This window comes from Pyxicephalus adspersus, chromosome 3 (assembly GCF_032062135.1).
Source record: "Pyxicephalus adspersus chromosome 3, UCB_Pads_2.0, whole genome shotgun sequence".
Taxonomy (NCBI): domain Eukaryota; kingdom Metazoa; phylum Chordata; class Amphibia; order Anura; family Pyxicephalidae; genus Pyxicephalus; species Pyxicephalus adspersus.
The window spans coordinates 12,169,240-12,189,150 of record NC_092860.1 but is presented as its reverse complement, the minus strand read 5'-3'; the positions used below and the strand labels follow the sequence as shown (position 1 = coordinate 12,189,150).

Here is a 19,911-nt window from a genome sequence, read left to right as displayed (position 1 = left end):
CAAACCAGCTAAGTCAACTAGATACAAAGCAGGAGTAGCAGATTTACAGATAATGCAAATATTCGTATAGTGTTATACTCCAAAGACAAGACAAGGTGATGTCTGCTCCAATGAATTAAGGTGTGTCAATCAGAATACTTCAATTTTAATTACAGTAGCATTAGCTGGTAAAGCAAAATATAACTACAGCGGTTCTTAGTAATATCATCTAGAGCAACGGATACATAGAACAATCACAGGGAAGTGATCCAAAAATGTCTTCATCAATAACTTCCCCTGTGTGGGTGGAATATGTTGGTGCAAAAAATAAAAACTTCTATTGCCCCCCCAAAAATAACTTTTGTACTGAAACAGACAAAGCAGATTTAAATGTATTCAAACTCAATTTGCAGCAGTGCCAACACCGTGTTCTCTGGCACAAATCTGGTGGTTGTAAGCCCATGGGGCAAAATACGATCCCAATATGTTTGACGCTTGGTGGGGTGATGACCAGAACAAGGAATGCATAAAATAACCTTAGGGATGTAATCCAGAATTTTATCAACAAAAACTCTTGGATGACTCATGCAGATGAATAGTACTGAAAATCCAATAAGTATGAGACAATCTTACCAAAAGAATAGCAAATGGTGTGTAGTCTCAGGTGGTTTAGCTAGACATCTGAATAGAGGCTTGTTACTTTGGCTAGAGAAGTCGATGCTGGCAAGAACAAGCTGGGAGAGCCACATGAGCTTCTTCTGAGGTCAAGGCCACTAATTTGTCCTGGCATTTTGATGCTGGTGTGGTTTGTTGATATTGATGTAGACTGTGCTATATTTTTACTATCCCCACCTTCCGCTCACAGTACCTAGGCAAAGATAATGTTACTACCCCTCCAAGCAGAGTCCTATAGAATGCAAAGCTGGCGATATCTTGCAGTGTGCTGTATTGTATTTTTGCAAAAGTTTTCCTCCTGCTCTTCTGCAAAGTACTCAAGCCACAATTGCGGTGACTTCATCCCCACCGATGATAGAAGATAGGTATAAATCTTTCTTTTACATGTATCTTTTATACCTACATATAGTAGGTAATTTCAGAATGGGGATGGGGCCTGGCCAATGTAAACCCATTTTGTACTAGATGTGGTTGAGGCAGGTGTTGACTGATGCGATAATTTAAAAATTAAAATTCAGATAATTACAAAAGCAAATCTATGACTTGTTCTCTTTAAGATACATTCTTTAATGAAGATGCTTCTCTGCTGGTGTCAAAGAAGATGACATCCCTTCATTTTCCTGGGAGCATACCTGATCAATGCTTCTTTTTGTCTGTTTTCTCTACAGGCCTCCCTTATGGATGGGAAGAAGCTTACACAGCAGATGGTATCAAGTACTTTATCAAGTGAGTAGTTGTGTTAAGCAGTGTAAGCATTTTGACTCACATCTGGCTGGGAATAGCAATAGCTAGAAAATGCAGAGAACACATTACAGAAATACAGGGAGGAGGAGGACACTTTGGTAAACCAAATACTTAATTGCTATACAGGCAATACTAGCAAAAGCATGTCACATAGTGGAAAAAGAAACAATCCTGTGCTGCTATTTTAACTCTGGAAAACGGTGGCCAGATATATTACAATAAATATGGAAATATATAAAAATTTCCAAATTTATTGTTGGTCCGGAGTCTGTGGATTTAGTGGACCACAAGCTCCAAAAGGATAGGGACCACTGATCTTTAGGCATCAAAAAGTGGAGAAAATATTGCAGAAAAGGCTTGTTTTGTTGTTAATTTTTTCCATCAGGCTAGTTTTTTAAATTTTGTTATTTTGGTTTGCTTTCTGCTTTAGGAAAAGGTGTGGGGCAATAAAGTGTTGCAGAAATTAGGAGGAGCACTTTTATGTATGGGGTTAAGCTTAATTTTGGTTTGACCTTACAAACTACAATTGGATATAAAAAAAAAAAAAAATTCTACTTTCTTGCACAATTTCTGTGCGTTATGTAGTATGATGAACAGGTACACATTAACCACCTGAGTACCTGAACCTTTTTTATGAAATCACGACTTTTCTTTGTAATCACAATATGATATGAAAGGACAGGAGTTGAAACGATTGGTGCTGATCCCCCACAGGTCACTGACGGTTTTAGCAAGTACAGCCGCTGGAACCGTTGATTCCCAAGTTTCTTTTCGAAATGGTTTTGGGAGAAACAGTCCCGTTTTAAAACCGCACCCAGTACTCAAACAGTTAAGCAAAAAAAAATTTACTGGTAGCTTGGACAGTTTACGGGTTTACTGTGTTTTAAATAAATACATAAACTGCATTTCTAAACTCTTTCATGTGCAGTGAAAAACAGCAATTTATATTAGCAAAATAATGAAAAGCACCTGCTACTGCCTAGTGCCCCACTGACTTCCCTCATTATTTCCCTTATAAAGTGTCCTGATGTGTATTATGCCCTTGTACAGTTTTCAAATGTTTTCTTCTGTTTTTTTCCACCCTATGCGTAATTACAATCAAATAAACCACAGGCAGCCTTTAAAAGATGACACGCACCATGCAGAAAGTTCCCTTCATCAAATAGTTTTGAAAAGGGAAAAACAGAACGGCGGTTTAATAGATTAACCTGTTGTTGGATGGAATGGCTGCTTTTGTTTCCTAGCCACTTATGAGCAGGAAATCAGCTTATCGATTTAGACCATATAATTGTTTCTTTTAAATGAAAACAGTTCCAAGCAGACATATAAAAAAACGCACACCATTTTTTTTAGTTGTATATTCTTTAGAAATTAAGGTTATAATCAAATTTCACATACGACCAATGTAAGTACCTAAATATGTCTTTTATTGGCTTCCTGTTAGACTCTGTACAGCAGTAATAGAAGATGAAACACAACAGTTACAGCTGCATGACAGTTTTTCTTTATAGTGCAAATCCCAAAAAATCCCAGCTGTTGTAGCTGCCCAATCTTTAGCACTTTTCCTTACAGATGCACCAGTGCAGCTCTGCTTCTCTTCCAGGTTGAATAATGCACCAAAATTATCCTGTGATCTTAAGGTTTTAAGGCCCCATCTACGGACAAACAGGAGAATGCTGCAGAAAGTGGTATGTCCATTCATAGCACCACTATTTGCAGCACTAGGTATTTTCCCCCCTGCTGGTGTACAAAAAGCAGGGAGCATGACATCATCAGACTCAGACTCCTGATTTTTTTTTTGTTGGTCATGGGTACAAAGGTTTTCCATTGACAGCGTACTTTAGAACTTGAGCCCAGGGCTCAGAGTTTGTTATGTCAGTGTTCTTGAGTGCAAAGGTTTTCCAATGGGAGCAGGCAGTATAACCTGAATCTGAAGATTAATCATCAGTGTGGGGTTTTCCATTAGGAGCAGAGGTAAAACCTTATTTTTAAATTTAATGGTCAATGTCGATGGGTGCAGAGGTTCTACACTAGGGGTTGTTTAGTACAACATGATCCCAGAGTTTTATCCGCATTTGTCCACAAATTTTACTTTTCTAGAATGTAAATCGTGCTCTTGATCCATCAATTTATTTTCCTCTAAAAGCTGAGAATAATGTCATGCTTGGGGAGATGGGCCTCTAGGGGGGCGCTATGGCTTGCACAGAAGTGGTTTACCGGATCTAAGCAGTCACCAGGTCTTCTCCAGAGCCTCTAGTGGTGAGGATGTTGTGCCGCTGATTACTGCCAGGTTGCAGTCCCTGGACACACCAGGGTGGGCAGGATGATACACAACCAAAATCACTAAGCAGAAGAATTGTCAAAAAAGGTCAAAGTCGAGGCAGGCAACAAGCAAGAAAGGTCAGGAACAAGCCAGCGGTCAAGAACCAGAAATTCAGGAAATAGACACCAGTGACACGGGGCCACTGCAGACACAGGGAACACGGCAGGCACAGAGGAACACTAGAAAAGCACAAGGGAATAGGCAGTAATACAGCAGACTGGGAAATAAGGGGTTCACACAGGAGCTGGGCAGGTAGAGCACTGAATTAAACAGCAAGTGTAAAAGGAAATGCTCAGCAGAGCTAGGGGGCTCGGCACCAGTGGAGACATGTTGTACAAACACTGAGTTAGCTAAATAGCCAGGACTGATTAAGACGCTATTTCCTGATCGGCCGATGGGATGGACATAACTGATAAAATGCAGGAAAGCAGGCGCACCCAAGGTCAGAACTTCCTGCATGCGCAGGAAAGAGGCGTCTGCTCTTTAGCGAGAAAGAGGTGTGACAAATAATTTTTAAAACAATTTGAGCCACGCAAAATGAAGGGGTAACTATAGTTTGTGAGGCTTGGGTTATGAAAATGTGTTTGACCTTACTTTGTTACTATGTATTTAACTCATCAGAACCTAAATAGAGCTGCACTAAATTCAAGAACTGTGCTAGAGATGGATAAACCAGGGAGGTGCAGCATGACGTGTAGTCTTAAGTTGTATAAAGCAACCGTTAAAATTATGAATTTATGGTTCAATATATTTTTATTAAGGAATTTTTACAAAGCATAAAAACAATGTAAAACATACAAAAGTTTCAGCACAACTGATTGGTATATTACTAATCTGGTATATTAATACAATAAAGGATACAAACAATAGTAAATTGGAAATAACAATTATAATCATCTCAAATGTAACAGAACATTATAGAAAGTAGTCTTACAAAGTGGGGAGGGGGGGGGTTAGGACTGTGTAGTAATCACCCAAGAAACATTGTGAGTCTTACAAACATATTAACAAGAGGTAGGCTGTGGGGAAACTGACGTGAACTGGCAGGTCCAACTGCCAGTACAAAAGTGCCTACTGCAGGATCCACAAAGTGGCGGGCCACTGGCAGGTCCAACTGCCAGTACAAAAGTGCCTACTGCAGGATCCACAAAGTGGCGGGCCTGAGGCCAGAACTCCCTGTTGTAACCCTCCAGGCCCTCAATAAAAAGCCCAGGGGGAAACGGGGTTGTCAGGGAGAGGTGTCACTGGAGAGGGCAGGGAAGACAAATTGAAACAATTATGAGCAGAAAGCCATACCTTCAACGCAGCGGAGGTGAGAGGCGAATCGGGAATATTGTTTGAGAACAGATGGGAGGGTCCAGGCCAAAGCTCCAAGATCTAGTGGGGATAAGGCCTGTTCAACCTGAACCCAAATCCTAAAACAAGAGGGTCCTTGCCATTCAGTTATCCGGAGGAGGATAGAAGCCAGGTGATATAATTCAAAATAGGGTAAGCCCATACCTCCAACCTGTTTACGCCTACATAACGATATATGTTTAATTCTTAGTTAAACTCCCTAAATAAAATTAATAGAAAGCGAGAGGAGTATGTGAAAGAAGGACTTAGGGGGAGCTATAGGAATCGTTTGGAAAACCTTTAACAGTTTGGGCTAAGAGTCCATTTTCAAAACGTTCATCCTGCCAAACCAGGAAATCGTACAATGCTTTCACTGATCAAGATCCTTAGCCAGGTTCTTAAGCAATGAGGTGTAATATATGCGTATAATTTAGAGAAATCAGAAGGGATGGCCACCCCAAGATAGTTAATATGAATAGGGCGCCAGATAAATGGGAAAGTACAGGAGATCTGAGAAGCAAGTGCCTTAGGCAGGTTAACATTCAAAGCCTCAGTTTTAGAATAGTTGAACTTAATATTACTACCGGTATAAATGCCAAATTTATTGAATTCCTGAAATAGGGAGGGAAGGGATATTAGGGGTTGGGTGACATATAGAAGTACGTCGTCCGCATAAAAAGCTGCCTTATGGTGGGATTGAGGTGTTTGTATCCCATGAATGGAGGGTTTTTTTTCTGATGGCTACGGCAAGGTGTTCCATAACTAGAGCGAAAAGAAGGGGGGACGGGGCAGCCCTGTCTGCTACTATTGGTGATGTTAAATACGTCAGATTGGGACCTGTTAACCAGTACTCTTGCCATGTGGGCAGAATAAAGCAACATGATTTTAGTTCTGAACACTGTGCCTAACTCGATACGTCGCAAAGTCAGATCTAAAAACTGCCAGTTAACCCTATCGAAAGCTTTTTCAGCATCTACTGAAATAAGGCATGTGGGAATTTTCTTTTTCTGGGCGTAAGAGATCAAATGGATAGTCCTTGTGATATTATCCCTGGCCTCTCGACCAGAGATAAAACCCACTTGATCGTTATGTATCAATGAGGGAAGGAGGGGAGATAGCTGGTTAGCAAGAATTTTAGCGAAGAGTATGACATCATACATTGGGGAGGGAAATGGGACAGTAGTTAGAACAAATAGTATGGTCCTTTCCTGGTTTGGGGATGACAAATATGTTGGCCATAAGCCTTCATCTACTACGTTGAAGGCATTGGATATAAAGGATGGTAAATCTGCCACAAACCCGTCTGGACCTGGACATTTGCCTGATTTACGGTTCTTGATGGCTTGTGTAAATTCTTCAGCTTATAGGGGTGCCTCCAAAGAAATTATTTGGGAGGGCTTCAGCCTGGGTAGAGCTGTGTCTCTAATATATGATCTGATAGCTTCGTAATGTGAATCTGCCACCCTGGAGGAGGAGGTTGGGGGAAGATTATACAAATTAGAATAAAAATTCGAATATACCAATGTGCAATGTTCTCATTTCCATACACTTTAGGGCCCTCAGAATTAATGAAGGGTATAGGGGTTTTTGGCGGGCTGGGGTGGTTAGTTTGAGCTAAGTGCTTGCCACATTTATTAGTGAACTCATAATAATGTTTATTAGCCATGTCCCTGGCAAAAATAGATTGTGAATCCAGAATGCGGAGTAACTCTCTAAGCGAGTTGGATAAATGAAGGTACCAGCCAGCTGGTCCCATTTATGTTGGGTCCCTAGGTTAGCAATACGTGTAAAAGGTCTTTAATCTGGGAGGATCTAGCTTTCTTTAAACCTGCTCATGTTGAATAAGAACACCACACAAAACACGTTTTAGGGCTTCCCATTGAGTAAGTGGATGAGTATCATCATTGGCGTGAGTATGGTGGAAGGTAGCTATTGCTCATTACAGGTCTGAGTGGCATGCCATCAGCCAGAAAGGTATTATTAAGCCTCCAGGAGCCTTTAGGCTTAGCTGAAAGTGAATGCCCCAGATCTAAAGGGATCGGGGCGTGATCCGACCATAACCCCAAGCGATTGAAATTGGAATTCAAAGAGGGATTGGGCTTTTAAAAAATAGTCAATATGTGAGTAAGAACTGTGAGCAAAAGAGTAATAGCTAAAGTCCTTTTCAGTAGGATGTGAAATACGCCAGGCATCTGCCAGGCCAACCTTCTGCCAAATACATTTAATTTTGATCAGAGTTGCAGCAGGGATGGATGAGCAACCAGTAGAAGTGTCCTCCCTTGGAACAGGTGGCAAAATAAGGTCTCCCCCAAGTATCAGGTTGTGACAGCCAAATGCAACAAGCTTCTTTTCTAAGTTGGATAAAAACAGTAGGTGATCCTTATTGGACGCATAGAAATTGGTCAGCGTGAAGATTTGGTTGTCATACCTGATCGTGAGGAGAAGGTAGCGCCCCAAGAGGTCAGACTGGCATTGTAAAATCTCGGGGATGAATGATTTATGGAACACAATAGACACCCCTTTAGATTTGGCATGGGGGTTGGTGCTGTAGATCCAGGTGGGAAAGTAAGGATTTTTGATGGATGGGATTGAATTAGTTCTAAAATGTGTTGCCTGCAGGAACAGAATCTTCGTTTTAACCTTATGGAAGTGATAAAGTATTTGATTCTGCTTTTCTGGTATATTAAAACCCCAGACATTTAAAGATGAGATTTTCAAACCATTAACTGTGTTCATAAAGAAGTAGATGGAGAGCAACGGTGAGAGCCATTTGGGGTACTTTGAAGATGTGAGTGCAATGGTCCTGTTAATAGTAGGAGGGTGAGGGGGGGAAGGATAAGGTAGGTAGTCCTTCTCCGAGGGGGAATGTAAAGCTAAAGTGTGTTACGCAGCAATTTGCATCAAGGCCCCTAGGTGAGAAAACATGGTCAAAGAGGCAGGGGTGAGGACTCCCATATCCCAATGACCCAAAACAATATATATATATATATATATATATATGTATAGAAACAAGAAATTAAAGTAGGAATGTTAGTGGTGGTTGAAGTTTACGTATGCTATGTGCCAAATATGCATAAGATATGTAAAGAATTGTATTCAATGATACATCTCATGCATGAGATGCAGGAGCCCCTCGTTCCGTGTGTCCTACTCCGCCATGCGGTAAGCCACGCCCCCTAAAATTATGAATTTATTGGTCCGTGAGGTCCAAAAGGGTGGCGACCGCTAGTCCCTTTAGGTAATCTTGAATTATATTTTAGTCCACTTTTGCAAATCTGTTAGCAAACTTTTGTTTCTTTTTAAAACTGCACACCTTCAATATTGGATGAGCTAATTGCTATCATCTCACCTTGTCATCTTCTAAAAGACTACAACCGCATGAAACACACCACCTCTTTCTTACCTATATTTAATTAGCAAATACTCTCTGCACTCTTTGAGCTCCAAATTGTATGGAATAAAATAACATTTTATCTTTTAAGATGAAAAAAAAAATTTCAAGCAGGTTGTGGGAGTCCCATGATCCTTTACACATAATTAGGTCTTTTGAGAGTTATCAAACAAACTAGAGTGGCGAACCAACAGGCTTCAGAACAGCTAAGCTACTTGGGTATATACTTTCCAGAATAGCCTTTTTAATTATTTTTTTTTTAGTCTTTACTTTTCATATGAGGAAGTTGGGTCCTTCAGAGTATTAAGAAGGCTGTTGGGTTTGAAAACTCCAGGATATTTTTGAAGCCCATTTTTACAAAGTTGCTTTCATCTAGAACTTTTCAAGTCTCTTAAAAATGTATTAGAATAAAAAGGCGATAAACTACTGCCAAGTAAGTAAAATCTAGATTAAAAAAGCAAGATCTGCATGTAAATTAGAATCGATGTTTTTAGTTGCATGGATACCTGAACGCCAAAAAAGAACAAAAGTAATGAAACATTACTGCGATGATCAGGGGTCAGGTAAAATAAAAACCTCCGCGGCAAGCGACAGTGCTGAGAGCAGATAATCATTTTGGGAGTACGTGAATCAATAAAAAAAAATGTAGTTAAACTTAATTAAAAAAGTGCAGAAGTGGCAGACACCTCTGCCTCAGCATTTAGTTTTGTCATACATTTAGATAAAGTTGGAAAATAATGAGATCCCAGCATGTTGCCGATTCTTCTCAGACAACAACTTTGTGGCAATGTAAAATAACCTTGACTGCAATCAGTTTTTTTTCTGTGTAGGAAGAGTAACAATTGTATTGTACACAGTCAACAAATTGATAACTTCTGGCATTTGCTACGTATATTGCATGTATTAAAAACCAACAGCAGATGTGCTTAGGGGGTCACATAAATTTAGTAGGTTAGAAATCCTGTCGCTATTGGCCTTCCCTAGATAAGGCCTGCCCTCATTTAAATGTGCAGAACCTCTGGGGTGGTCAGATATAAACCGCCTTGGTGTCTGATTACTTTATACGTTCTAGGACGTACTAAGAATTCGTGATGAATAATTAGCATAGACTGATTTAAATTCTTCAGGGGCAAATATGCAAAAAAAGTTTAATTAATGTAAGGTAATACTATGGCTAAAACAACTCTAGCAAAATCTCCCTAGCCTGACAGATAAAATCCAATCATCCTATAATGTACAACTTAAACAATTTTTTATTTTGTAGACCGTAATAAATAATTTTTAGGATAGGATTGTGTAGAGGACTTTTAAGCTAGAATTGTATTACTATCTCTGTACTTGTTGGTAACATCTCTATACTTTCTGTGTGGTCCCCAGGGCAGGCCTACAATGGCAAAATAAAAACTTGACAAAGGCTATAATTATTCCCCACAAACAATAAAACAATACATTGTGTGTTATTGATAACCTTTTCATAAACTTTAAATGGTTTGAATGCTGAGCAGTTGAAGAGTTCCTGAAAACAATGTTTATATCCAAGCTGTCCTCTCTCTGTCTGCAAACACATAATGTTTGGGGGACTAACACTCCCATGGTTTCAGGATTTTTTGTGTCTTCCTAACTTTTTCTCCTTTTCTCCTGCATGTCTGTGCAGGCAGTCCTACAAAAACCGATGTAACCAGGCTTTCTGTATTGGTGGTTGATAGCACTGCAGAAAAGGTATAAGGATATCGAAACCTTTGGAAAAAAATGTAATTTATCACTACTTACTCATCCTTAGGTGTGATAGCTTTATTAGTTTTTTTTTTATTTTCAGTACAGAAAAAACCTGTTCTTCCATCCAGGAATCCAGCTTAGCATTGTGTCACACCATGCAGCATCCAGAAGTAGGAATGCTTAGTGAACTCACAGAAGCATTAGTTGAAGTAGCTGCAGTCAATTTATCAAGCTGTATCCAGCCCCAGCAGGGTTCCTGCCGATTACATAGCTGGGGGCACAGAGGGGAATAAGAAACAGCATGCATAAGCTTAGGGGAAAACTGGAAGATGTGCAGGTGGGTGGCAGAGGTAAAAATCAGCCTTAAGAGCATTGACACCACAGGAAGGAAGAAGTCCAAGCTACTGGAAACATAATTGATATATATTATTAACTGAAACCGTTTTACAATAAAAAGAGAGCACTGGAAGCAGTTTTATTTGGGAGCATCAATTGAAAAAAATAATGCACAAATTTTGGTTTTACTGAAACAGTGTTGCTCAACCTTTTTATTATGTGGGAACCCTTAAAAAAACTTTCATGTCTAGAGGGAACCCCTACTATAATTATTATATCTAAATCACATAGTACATTAGTGTTTTGGTTAGTGGAAAGCATGCCTCTTACATTACTGGCCAGTGGGAAGAAAGTCACCCTTACAGATAGCTAAAAAGATCATTGGTGTCACTTAAACTGATCGGAGAGTCACAAACCGCACATTGCTCAAGGAACTCCTAGCAGCCCTAGGGTTGCAGAGACACTGCTTTAAAATGTATGTAAATCCAAAAAAAGACATGTAATATGCAGTTTAGGGTTCTTAGATGTGGTGGATTCATTAGTTTGCCATTTCAGAGTTATTTGTTCCCCTTTAGTAATTCTACTTGGTAATTCTACCAGTAACACACTTACTGTCCTAAGCTGGTTTGAACTATAAACTGTTCTTCCCCTTCTCATTTTATTAAAGAAAACTGATAAAATTAAGAAAGTGCACAGGAAGTTGCAAAAACACTTGATAATAGGCAACGTTAAAAGATTTTCTGCATTTGCAAAGAAAATTATTTAACCCGAAACATGCAGCCACCACAAGGACTGGTAGGGTGGAGTATATCAAGTTTTTTTTATCTTGCTCAGGTTATTCATTAAAAGTTATTTTCAGCAAAAGTTTACAGTAATAATTTAGAATATATTTCCCTTTAACACCTCCATCTGTCAAGCCTAATTTTCCTGGATGATTAGTAGCAGTGAAGTTTCACATTGCTGTGGGTGCAGCAGCATTCCCAGTGCAGATAATCAGAGATTATTCAGTGCGCTGATTACTTTATGTCATAGCTTTTTAACCACACTTCATGCACAGAGCTAAAAATACACCGAGGCCATTGACTGATCAGGAAGTAATCTCCCATAGACCCACTGACCAGATGTTCATCCTCTTGTTGAGTGTAAACCCCAAGCCAGCGCAATGTCATTGCAGTCATCATGTCATTGACACACAGACAGCCAGCATTAGAGTTATTTTATCTTTTAAAGGGAAACTATACAGTGTTAGGCCCTTTATTTAAATGTATTGCAAGTTTAAACAAAACTTTTGCAACCAAAACTTTTATTATAAAGTACATGCAGTGCAATGCTGGGCCCAGCAGTTCTTGCTTATTTTTCAGGGTCTCATACACATTATCATTCATAGTAGGCTGTACACTTTGGTGGATGTGACAGGCAATCCACTCATCCAATCCACTCATATTTACTTTATTCACTTGGAATAATGTTATATTGTTTAGGTGTCTGTGTATGTATATATACAGTATATACTTAAGAACATAATTTTTTTACCTGTAAAAAAGCCATAAAAAGTCAGTTTATACTTCACACCAGTAGATGGCACTGTGTCCTCATGTAAACTGTGTAACATACTTTCACTTTTGGAGACAAGAAAAATTAGTTTGTTACATACTTTATTTTAGGACACAGCACCTTTTACTGTTGGCCAACAATAGTGCCCAAAAGTTAATTCAAGAGAAAGTAACCCATCATAAACAGTGTAAATGTACTAAAATTTTACCCTGTAAAAAAGGATTGGTGTGGAAATTGAGTCTGTGTGATTTTAATGCAGTGGTTCTTAACCTTGTTGGAACAACTGAACCCCACCAGTTTCATATGCGTGTTCACCGAACCCTTCTTTATTGGAAAAAAAAAATATGATTTTTACAAATTCAAAACATAGGTATACAGTGAGGGAAAAAAATATATCTATTTTGAAAACAAAAAAGTTCTATATTTCGAATAATAATAACATAATAATGAAACTTACTGCAAATCAGTGTGACTTCTGCTGTTGCCTCCCAGAGACCAGTTCAGGAATGCGCGGCTTTACCTTGGCAAGTGCCACTCTCATGTCATTTTCGCAACAAAGTCTGTTCCTTTTCTTCGTTTTTATGTCCAGCATCTTCGAAAAGGACTGCTCGCAAAGATATGTTGTAACAAACGGTATGAAAATTTCCAAAGCTTTCTTAGCAATAACAGGGTACGTTACCAATTGTTGACACCAAAACGTTGAGAGCGTTGTTGTTCTGAAGAGTTCCTGTTGAACCTGGCTCTGCTGAATTTCAATGATTTCATCGAGGTATTCATCATTGACATCTGTTGTCTCAACACTAAACGTGAACGGCTGTCTCACCCATGCTGGATATGACTCTCTTGTAGGGAAGTATCCGTCGAGAGACTTTGCAAGCTCATCTAAGTGCGTGGCAATAGTTTGCTTCAGTTCCGCGGGTACAGAAATGTCTCCGATTCCAGATACACCTTCAATCTTACTTACACAGTTGTCTAGCAGGGGAAAGTTTGCGAAGTTATCGTTTTCTGTTCGTCGTTTCCATAATGGTAGCTTTTTTTGAAAAGCTTTCAGGTTTTCTTGCGCTTCGATGATGTTGACTCCACCACCCTGCATCTGCTTATTGAGATGATTGAGAGCTGCAAAGATATCAGCCATGTACGCTAAAATAAGAATGAACTCAGAATTTTTGAAGCAATCTGCATGACAATGTTGCTGCTCTTGCAAAAACAGAGCTAATTCCACACGCATGACAAAAACACGATTCAGCACCTGTCCCCGGGATAACCACCGAACGTTAGAATGGTACAGAAGTACCTCGAATTCAGATCCCATTTCTTTACACAGCTCCTTGAAGATGCGGTGCTTCAGAGCATTATTTCGCACATAGTTCACGCATTCCACAACAATTTTTAAAACTTCTGCCAGTTTTGGAGGCAAGGTTTTTGTTGCCAACGCATGCCTGTGCAGAATGCAATGTGTAACAATGATGTGTGGTGCATCGGCATTCACTAGCGCACCAAAACCAGATTTTCTTCCGAGCATGGCTGGAGCTCCGTCCGAACAAACTGCAGAAACCATATCCCACGAAAGATTGTTGTCTTTGAAGAAATCATCCACAAGTTTCTTCACATCAGTTGCCTTAGTTGTTGTTGTAAGAGGCTTACAAAATAAAAAATCTTCCTTTATCACGTTGTCTTTCACATAGCGCATGAATACTGCAAGCTGGCTTAGATTGGAAACGTCTGTGGTCTCGTCGAGTTGAAGGCTGAATTTTGCCGGACTTGAAATCAGATCTGCAACTACTTGAGCCAAGATGTCTTTGCTCATGTCCTCTATTCTGTTGCTGATGATGTCATTTGAAAGAGGAATTTGAGATAACTGAACTTCAGCCGCTTTTCCCAGCATGATATTCGCCATCTTCAACACAGCTGGTTTTATGAGTGTTTCACCAATGGTGTGTGGTTTGCCCTGCTTTGCGATCAGGTAAGCAACTTCGTACGATGCTGTGAGGATCAGTTTGTTGGTGGGTACAAAGCCGAGAACAGGCAGAGTAGCCTTTTCATCGAATCTTGCTCTCTTCACCTTGAATTCAGCAAGCGTTGTGTTCTTGTATTTTCCATCTCCATGCATCTTAAGGAAGTGTTCCCTTAGTTTTGCCGGAGCTAGACTAGAATTGCTCAACTTGGCATTGCAAATCATGCAATTAGGACGCTGACTCCCATCACGTTCCGTTACACATGTGAATCCATATTGTACATATTCGTCCGACCACTTTCGTATTTTGCTCGACATACTTAGTATGAATGGATTAAAATATTAAGATCACACGACGTACTATCACAGTTTCACAGTTACAATTCGACTACTGTGCGCATCAAATCCCCTGCAGCACAGATTGGCCAAGCGATGTTGCGTGATCACCTCCAGCCAATTATGGACAAGCGGGGCGTATCATCACGAATCATAAGCGCTTGGTGTGTTTTGACCTCCGCCGAACCCGCGAGACTGACTCACCGAACCCCTGGGGTTCGGTCGAACCCAGGTTAAGAACCACTGTTTTAATGTTTCCATATTTTAATAAATAAAAAAACACAAGATGAATGTGTTTATTCACATTTATCTTTTTTTGGGATTTCTATTGGTTACTTATTTCTATTGGTTGTTCTTATTGTTATTGGTGAAGGCCGCATTTTGTGACCTAGGTGTGAAGTCAAAACATTTTCCTGTGTGTGTGTGTGTGTATATATGTGTATAAATAATAAATAAATATATATATATATATATATATATATTCATATAGTGACCCAAAAGTCACCACACACTTCTTTTTTTTTCTATTCCGTCCCAGGTATCTTTCAGAGTGACTTGAGGCCATCAGCATATGACAACTTAGGCTTTGCTAATATAAAGCTCTACCCGTACTGACTTCAGGTTGTTGAAAAACATCAAGCGGACGATTGATGCGCATGTGAAAATGTGTGAATCACTCCCACACCATTACCAAAATGACCCTCAGCTCTTGGAGCTCGAGAACTGAAAAACTTCTTGCCAAGCGTCAATTTTGCAACGCTACTCCTAATTGGCGAGCAATGGTTAAGGGAATGAAACCCTTACAAAAACTGCAAAACTGTCATATGCTGATGACCTCAAGTCTCTCCGAATGATACCTGGAACGAAATAGAAAAAAGGAAGTGTGTAGTCACTTTTGGGACATTCTGTATGTATGTATGTGTATCTATATATATATATATATATATATATATATATATATATATATATATGCACATACACATTAAGTACAGTATATGCATCTGTTACATACAGCATATGTATATGTGTGTATATATATAGTATAAATCTTACAGAGTATAGGATTGCAACTCCTATTTTACATGATTCTTTGCTGGCTTTTTTACCCCAGCATGGGTCCAGGAGGGCTTCAAGAGGATGCATGTTTAAAAAATAAACCAATTTATATTTATGCATACCCAGGTTCAGGCTTCTATGAAAGAAAAGAACAGCTTTTCCTATAGGGATTTAGCATGGCATCCAGGTACACAAATTTCCGAGTGATAATTACAGATGCTCAGCAGGGGTCACAGCCCCTGAGTGAGCGCAAATGCTAAATTCTTATGTTTGACAAGGTGTTTAGTTAAATATTATGACACAGTTTCCACTGCTTACTTTTTGTTTGCTCAATATTTACCGCTCTAAATCTGGCACCATTTCTCCTTCTCAGTGAATAAATCTGCCTCTGTGAAAACTGCTTACCTGAATGTATACATAAAATATAAAGGAAATTAATTAGTTAATCAGAATCTGCTGCCCCCAGGGGGTTTTACATTTTTATATATATATATACCTTTTACAGTTGTTTCCGCATTTTGTTAGGGTGTTGATTCCTAAAACTTTACAAAACACACTCCAGAACTTTAAGCCCATACCCATCTGTGTTCTTTTTGTGAGTTTTCAACAGATGAACTGTAAGCACAAATATGTTAAGCTGATGGTAAATGAAGTGTCATATTAATGCTACATCAATCAAAGTCATATATCCCATTTAATTGTAGGACAATGGCTCTGACTCCAACCCTACTGATGAATTACAATGCCATTGGGGATCTGGGTCTTCTCCTTCAACCTCAATACTTGATCGCACTGATGCTCTTTTGTCTAAATGGGCACAAATTTACACTAACAACTTCATATTGTCACTCTTGGTTTTGGAATGGGCTGTACAACACACCAACTAAGGTTGGGTATTTTCAGAAAGTGACCCAAGTCATACGTGAGGACCATTAGTGATGGCCATTTAGTATAGGTATGAATCATCCCTTACATGAAAAGTGAATTAAGGGTTGAGCAAGAAAAGGCTAATTAGCCGATACTTTTAAGTGACCAGCCTTGACATTATTGTGTTCTTTTAATTGATTTCTTGCCCCAAGTACAGGCAATTTGATAAAACAGCATAATGTTCCCTAAAATGGTATTTCTCTGTAGAAGAAAAAGTGCTATATGACCTGTATATACAATGAACAGTTGACTATTAGCTACTTAACACCATCCTTTGTTGCTTCCAATTTAAACAGAAGATATAGGTCTACATTGTTTGATTATATAAAAACAAGTGAACAGCCAACTGGCCCATGGCTGATATACTAAAGGGTTGAAGGCCAAAGCAGGGAGTTACATGGCAATGTAATTGCCCGCTTCTCTTTCCTGCGAAACGCATTGGAACTTGAATATTGATTGTTCACTGCATATGGAAACCTTTAAAACTATTGGTCTTGTTACTGCTTTTTAACATTTAGGCTGTCGATCACTTATGTATTTTAATTACTATTAAGAATACTGTCAATAAACTTTTGTGATTTTAACTACATACTTAACTCCCTACTTTGACCTTTAACCCTTCTGGTATATCAGGCATGGGCTAGTTGGCCAATCACTTATCTTTATATTTTACCCTTAGGTAGGAGGCGGCAGCTAATCATTGATTATTTGGTGAATCTTAACTCCAAAATATCGTTGTTTGATTTTACATTTCTTAAACTGGTAGTTATCCTGAAATGTATTCTCCTATTTTTTTCCTTTCATGTAGCCATGTCACAGAAACCACTTCATGGACTCATCCAGTGGCAAGTGCCTTGAATCTGACCTATCCAGAGGACAGCGGTGAAGAGAGCCCCAGAGATCCCATGGAACTGAAAAGCTGTTGATACCTAACCTGACATTTCTTCATTGTGCAAATACCCAATGTGCATGTTCTCCAAAGGCCAGATTTGGATTTTTAACAGACTTTTTGTTTGCTCAGACCTCTGCACATCTCGACTGTGATTCTTGACAACACATGGGAGCATTTTTTTAAAAAAAATAAGGGACATTTGAAACACTTGACTACCTATATCCAAGCAAAGTTAAAAAAAATTAACCTGATACGTTTTTTTCTTTGCTGCTACTATTTTTAGCCTAACTAGGATCATTAAGGATATAGATTCCGTTTAAACTGTTCATGCTACCTTACTAAAGATTACTTAGGAGCTATGAACATTCTAAGCTTTACATTATAGCAGTATGGATTTAAAGGCTGAATTTATTCAGCCAGATGTAAAGAGCAACATACATTAATATATTTAAATGTTAGTAAAATTTACATGTATTAGAGAAATTAGAGAAATTTCTGCTTGATCCAAATCATTCGTACTTATTCCAGCAACTGTTACCTCAACACACAAAGGAGTCACATAATGGAAACAAGAGAGGACAATTTCTATGCAATTAGAAAATAGGTCCAAATTTATTGGAAAATTGGGAAACAATATTAATGGATTTTGTCACCTATAGTAAATAGAATTGTGCTATGTAATCTGCTTGATGTGAGCAATGTTTCCTTTCCTAAAGCCTTTAATGCTGAACTTGGGTGTTGAATAGGCCACATATGCTGTAATGTGCAAGTATTGCACACTTATCCTTTGGGTGTCCTCTCCTCCATCAATGTGAGGTCAATGCCCTTTGTCTCCATTATATCAATTCTGCTGCCATTTGATTCTCTTCTACTAGGTGCAGGCTCCGCATGCTTTACTCAGTGGGTGGACAAAGATATTGTAACCGTCACTCAAGTTTGCTGGAGTTATATTATGTTATAATATTTGGAGCACCTGGTTTCATTCTTAGTATCCTACAGGTGTCTGGAATAGACCAGGACTGAACACTGTTTTCAGCATGTGCTGTAGCCAGAATCAATTTTCTTTAAGATGTGTAATATTTTTTTTTGGTAGAAGAGACTTATAACATCTTTCTGACAAAAGACTGTACCTGTTGGCAAAATTTTACATTAACGTTTTAACTCCTTTTTAAGAGTCATCTAACTACCTATCATACCTTTCATTTTCTGCTTTGTTTAGCTACCAGGAGTAAAATAATATACCCAACACGCTCTGATTGGTATACTCTGTGTGAGCATGTGATAAGGTTAAACAAATCATGTGCAACGTAGTGATGTCACATGGGAGTGGAGGTCCTCCTCCTGTGCAGGATTTGCTTAACGCAAAGCATACCACCATCTTTCTTTGCATGGTAGACTAAGGATGTGAAAGCAAAGAAAGTTAATATATATTGCTGAGTAGGCTGAACAGAATGAATTTTTTCACCTTTCCTGTCCCAAATCTGGTAATTTCCACTGTGTGTTACATCTTTAATGAAAAGCTGTGCTAAAGGTAATACGTCATTGCTGACCTCTTTCTTTGAAAATGTTAGTGGCCTGGTAGTCATGCCAATCCATTCAGTATTGTCCAAGTTGTTGACTTAGTTTGAGTATTCAGGTCAGAAATATGAAGTTCATCTGCAGTATACATGTTGTAATTGAACAATTCCAAATGTTTTCAAGGAGGAGTATGAAAACTTGGCATGGAATTAGGAGGTTGTCAATGGTGGCCCATGTGTTACTTTTTATTAAAGGTTTCCTTTAATTTTTTTTTTTTTTTTATCTGTCTTTAAAGTGAACATGTTGGTCCTTTTGTTGGCCCAGTAGTTTTCACTTCCTTTTCTATCCCTTCATACCTCTATGTAGAATAATGGGATTGCATAGAAGAAGTCCTGTGCAAGCTTCAGGCTGTGACTTGGAGCTTATACATGGATGAGGACTTTTTATTCATGCCCAAGTGATAACATCCAGTGCCTGCTTCAGCCAAGCACCAACTCTGTCACCTTGGAGTAAAGACGATGTGTCATAAGCTTCAAATGCTGGGAAGTATTATGTATTTCTCGTTGCTCCTGTCTGCCACACAAATCTGCTAGAGCATGAAGGGAATGAAAAGTATTGGCAGCTGCTGAGGTGCACATCCAAAGCATGGACTCTAAGCTACTCCTATGTATTTGCTGTTTTACAGCTTTTTAACTTTTTATTTACAAGTATTGATGCATGTAAAAGTTTTTTAAACTTTATGAAATATACCCATTTGTACTGTGAATACTTTATATATTTTTACAGTATATTCCATTTATGTATGTCTGTTACATATAGTTATATTTTATTTTTATGTCAGTCTCTAGAAATGATTTTAAAATAAATAATTCATTTAAAATAAAATCAATTCAATTGGTATGCTAATTCTGTACCCATAGATACGGTTTTGATTACAAACCATTTTTTTTTTTTTTGGAGCAGCAGATGAATGAATGAAAGATTTCACATTTATTTTTAAGTATGATGACTTTTGGTGATTTGTTTACAGCTTTTTTTGAGAAAATTCCTGCTTTTAAGTTAATGAATAATAAATATATATATAACTTTTTAAAAGCCTGAAATTGTACAGAGCAGGTAGCTGGTGGCTGCTTCATTCGGCCAACCCTTCTAAGTTGATGGAATAGCCCGTCCAT

The 19,911-nt window shown here is 38.7% G+C and overlaps 1 protein-coding gene across 4 annotated transcripts in view; it reads left to right on the top strand.

Annotated features, from left to right (window-relative positions):
* The window catches only part of STXBP4 (syntaxin binding protein 4), a 98,981-nt gene extending 79,356 nt beyond the window's left edge, over positions 1–19,625 (top strand). For 2 of the 4 annotated variants that reach the window (XM_072403602.1, XM_072403601.1), the window contains exons 16-17: positions 1,323–1,380; positions 17,135–19,625. In XM_072403602.1, the coding sequence (XP_072259703.1) occupies positions 1,323–1,380; positions 17,135–17,252 (176 nt within the window). In that variant the 3' untranslated portion in view covers positions 17,253–19,625. Of the gene's footprint in view, positions 1–1,322; positions 1,381–10,101; positions 10,167–17,134 lie in introns of all 4 variants that reach the window. The other 2 variants (XM_072403603.1, XM_072403604.1) reach the window with 2 other exon arrangements.
* Positions 19,626–19,911: the final 286 nt, after the last annotated feature.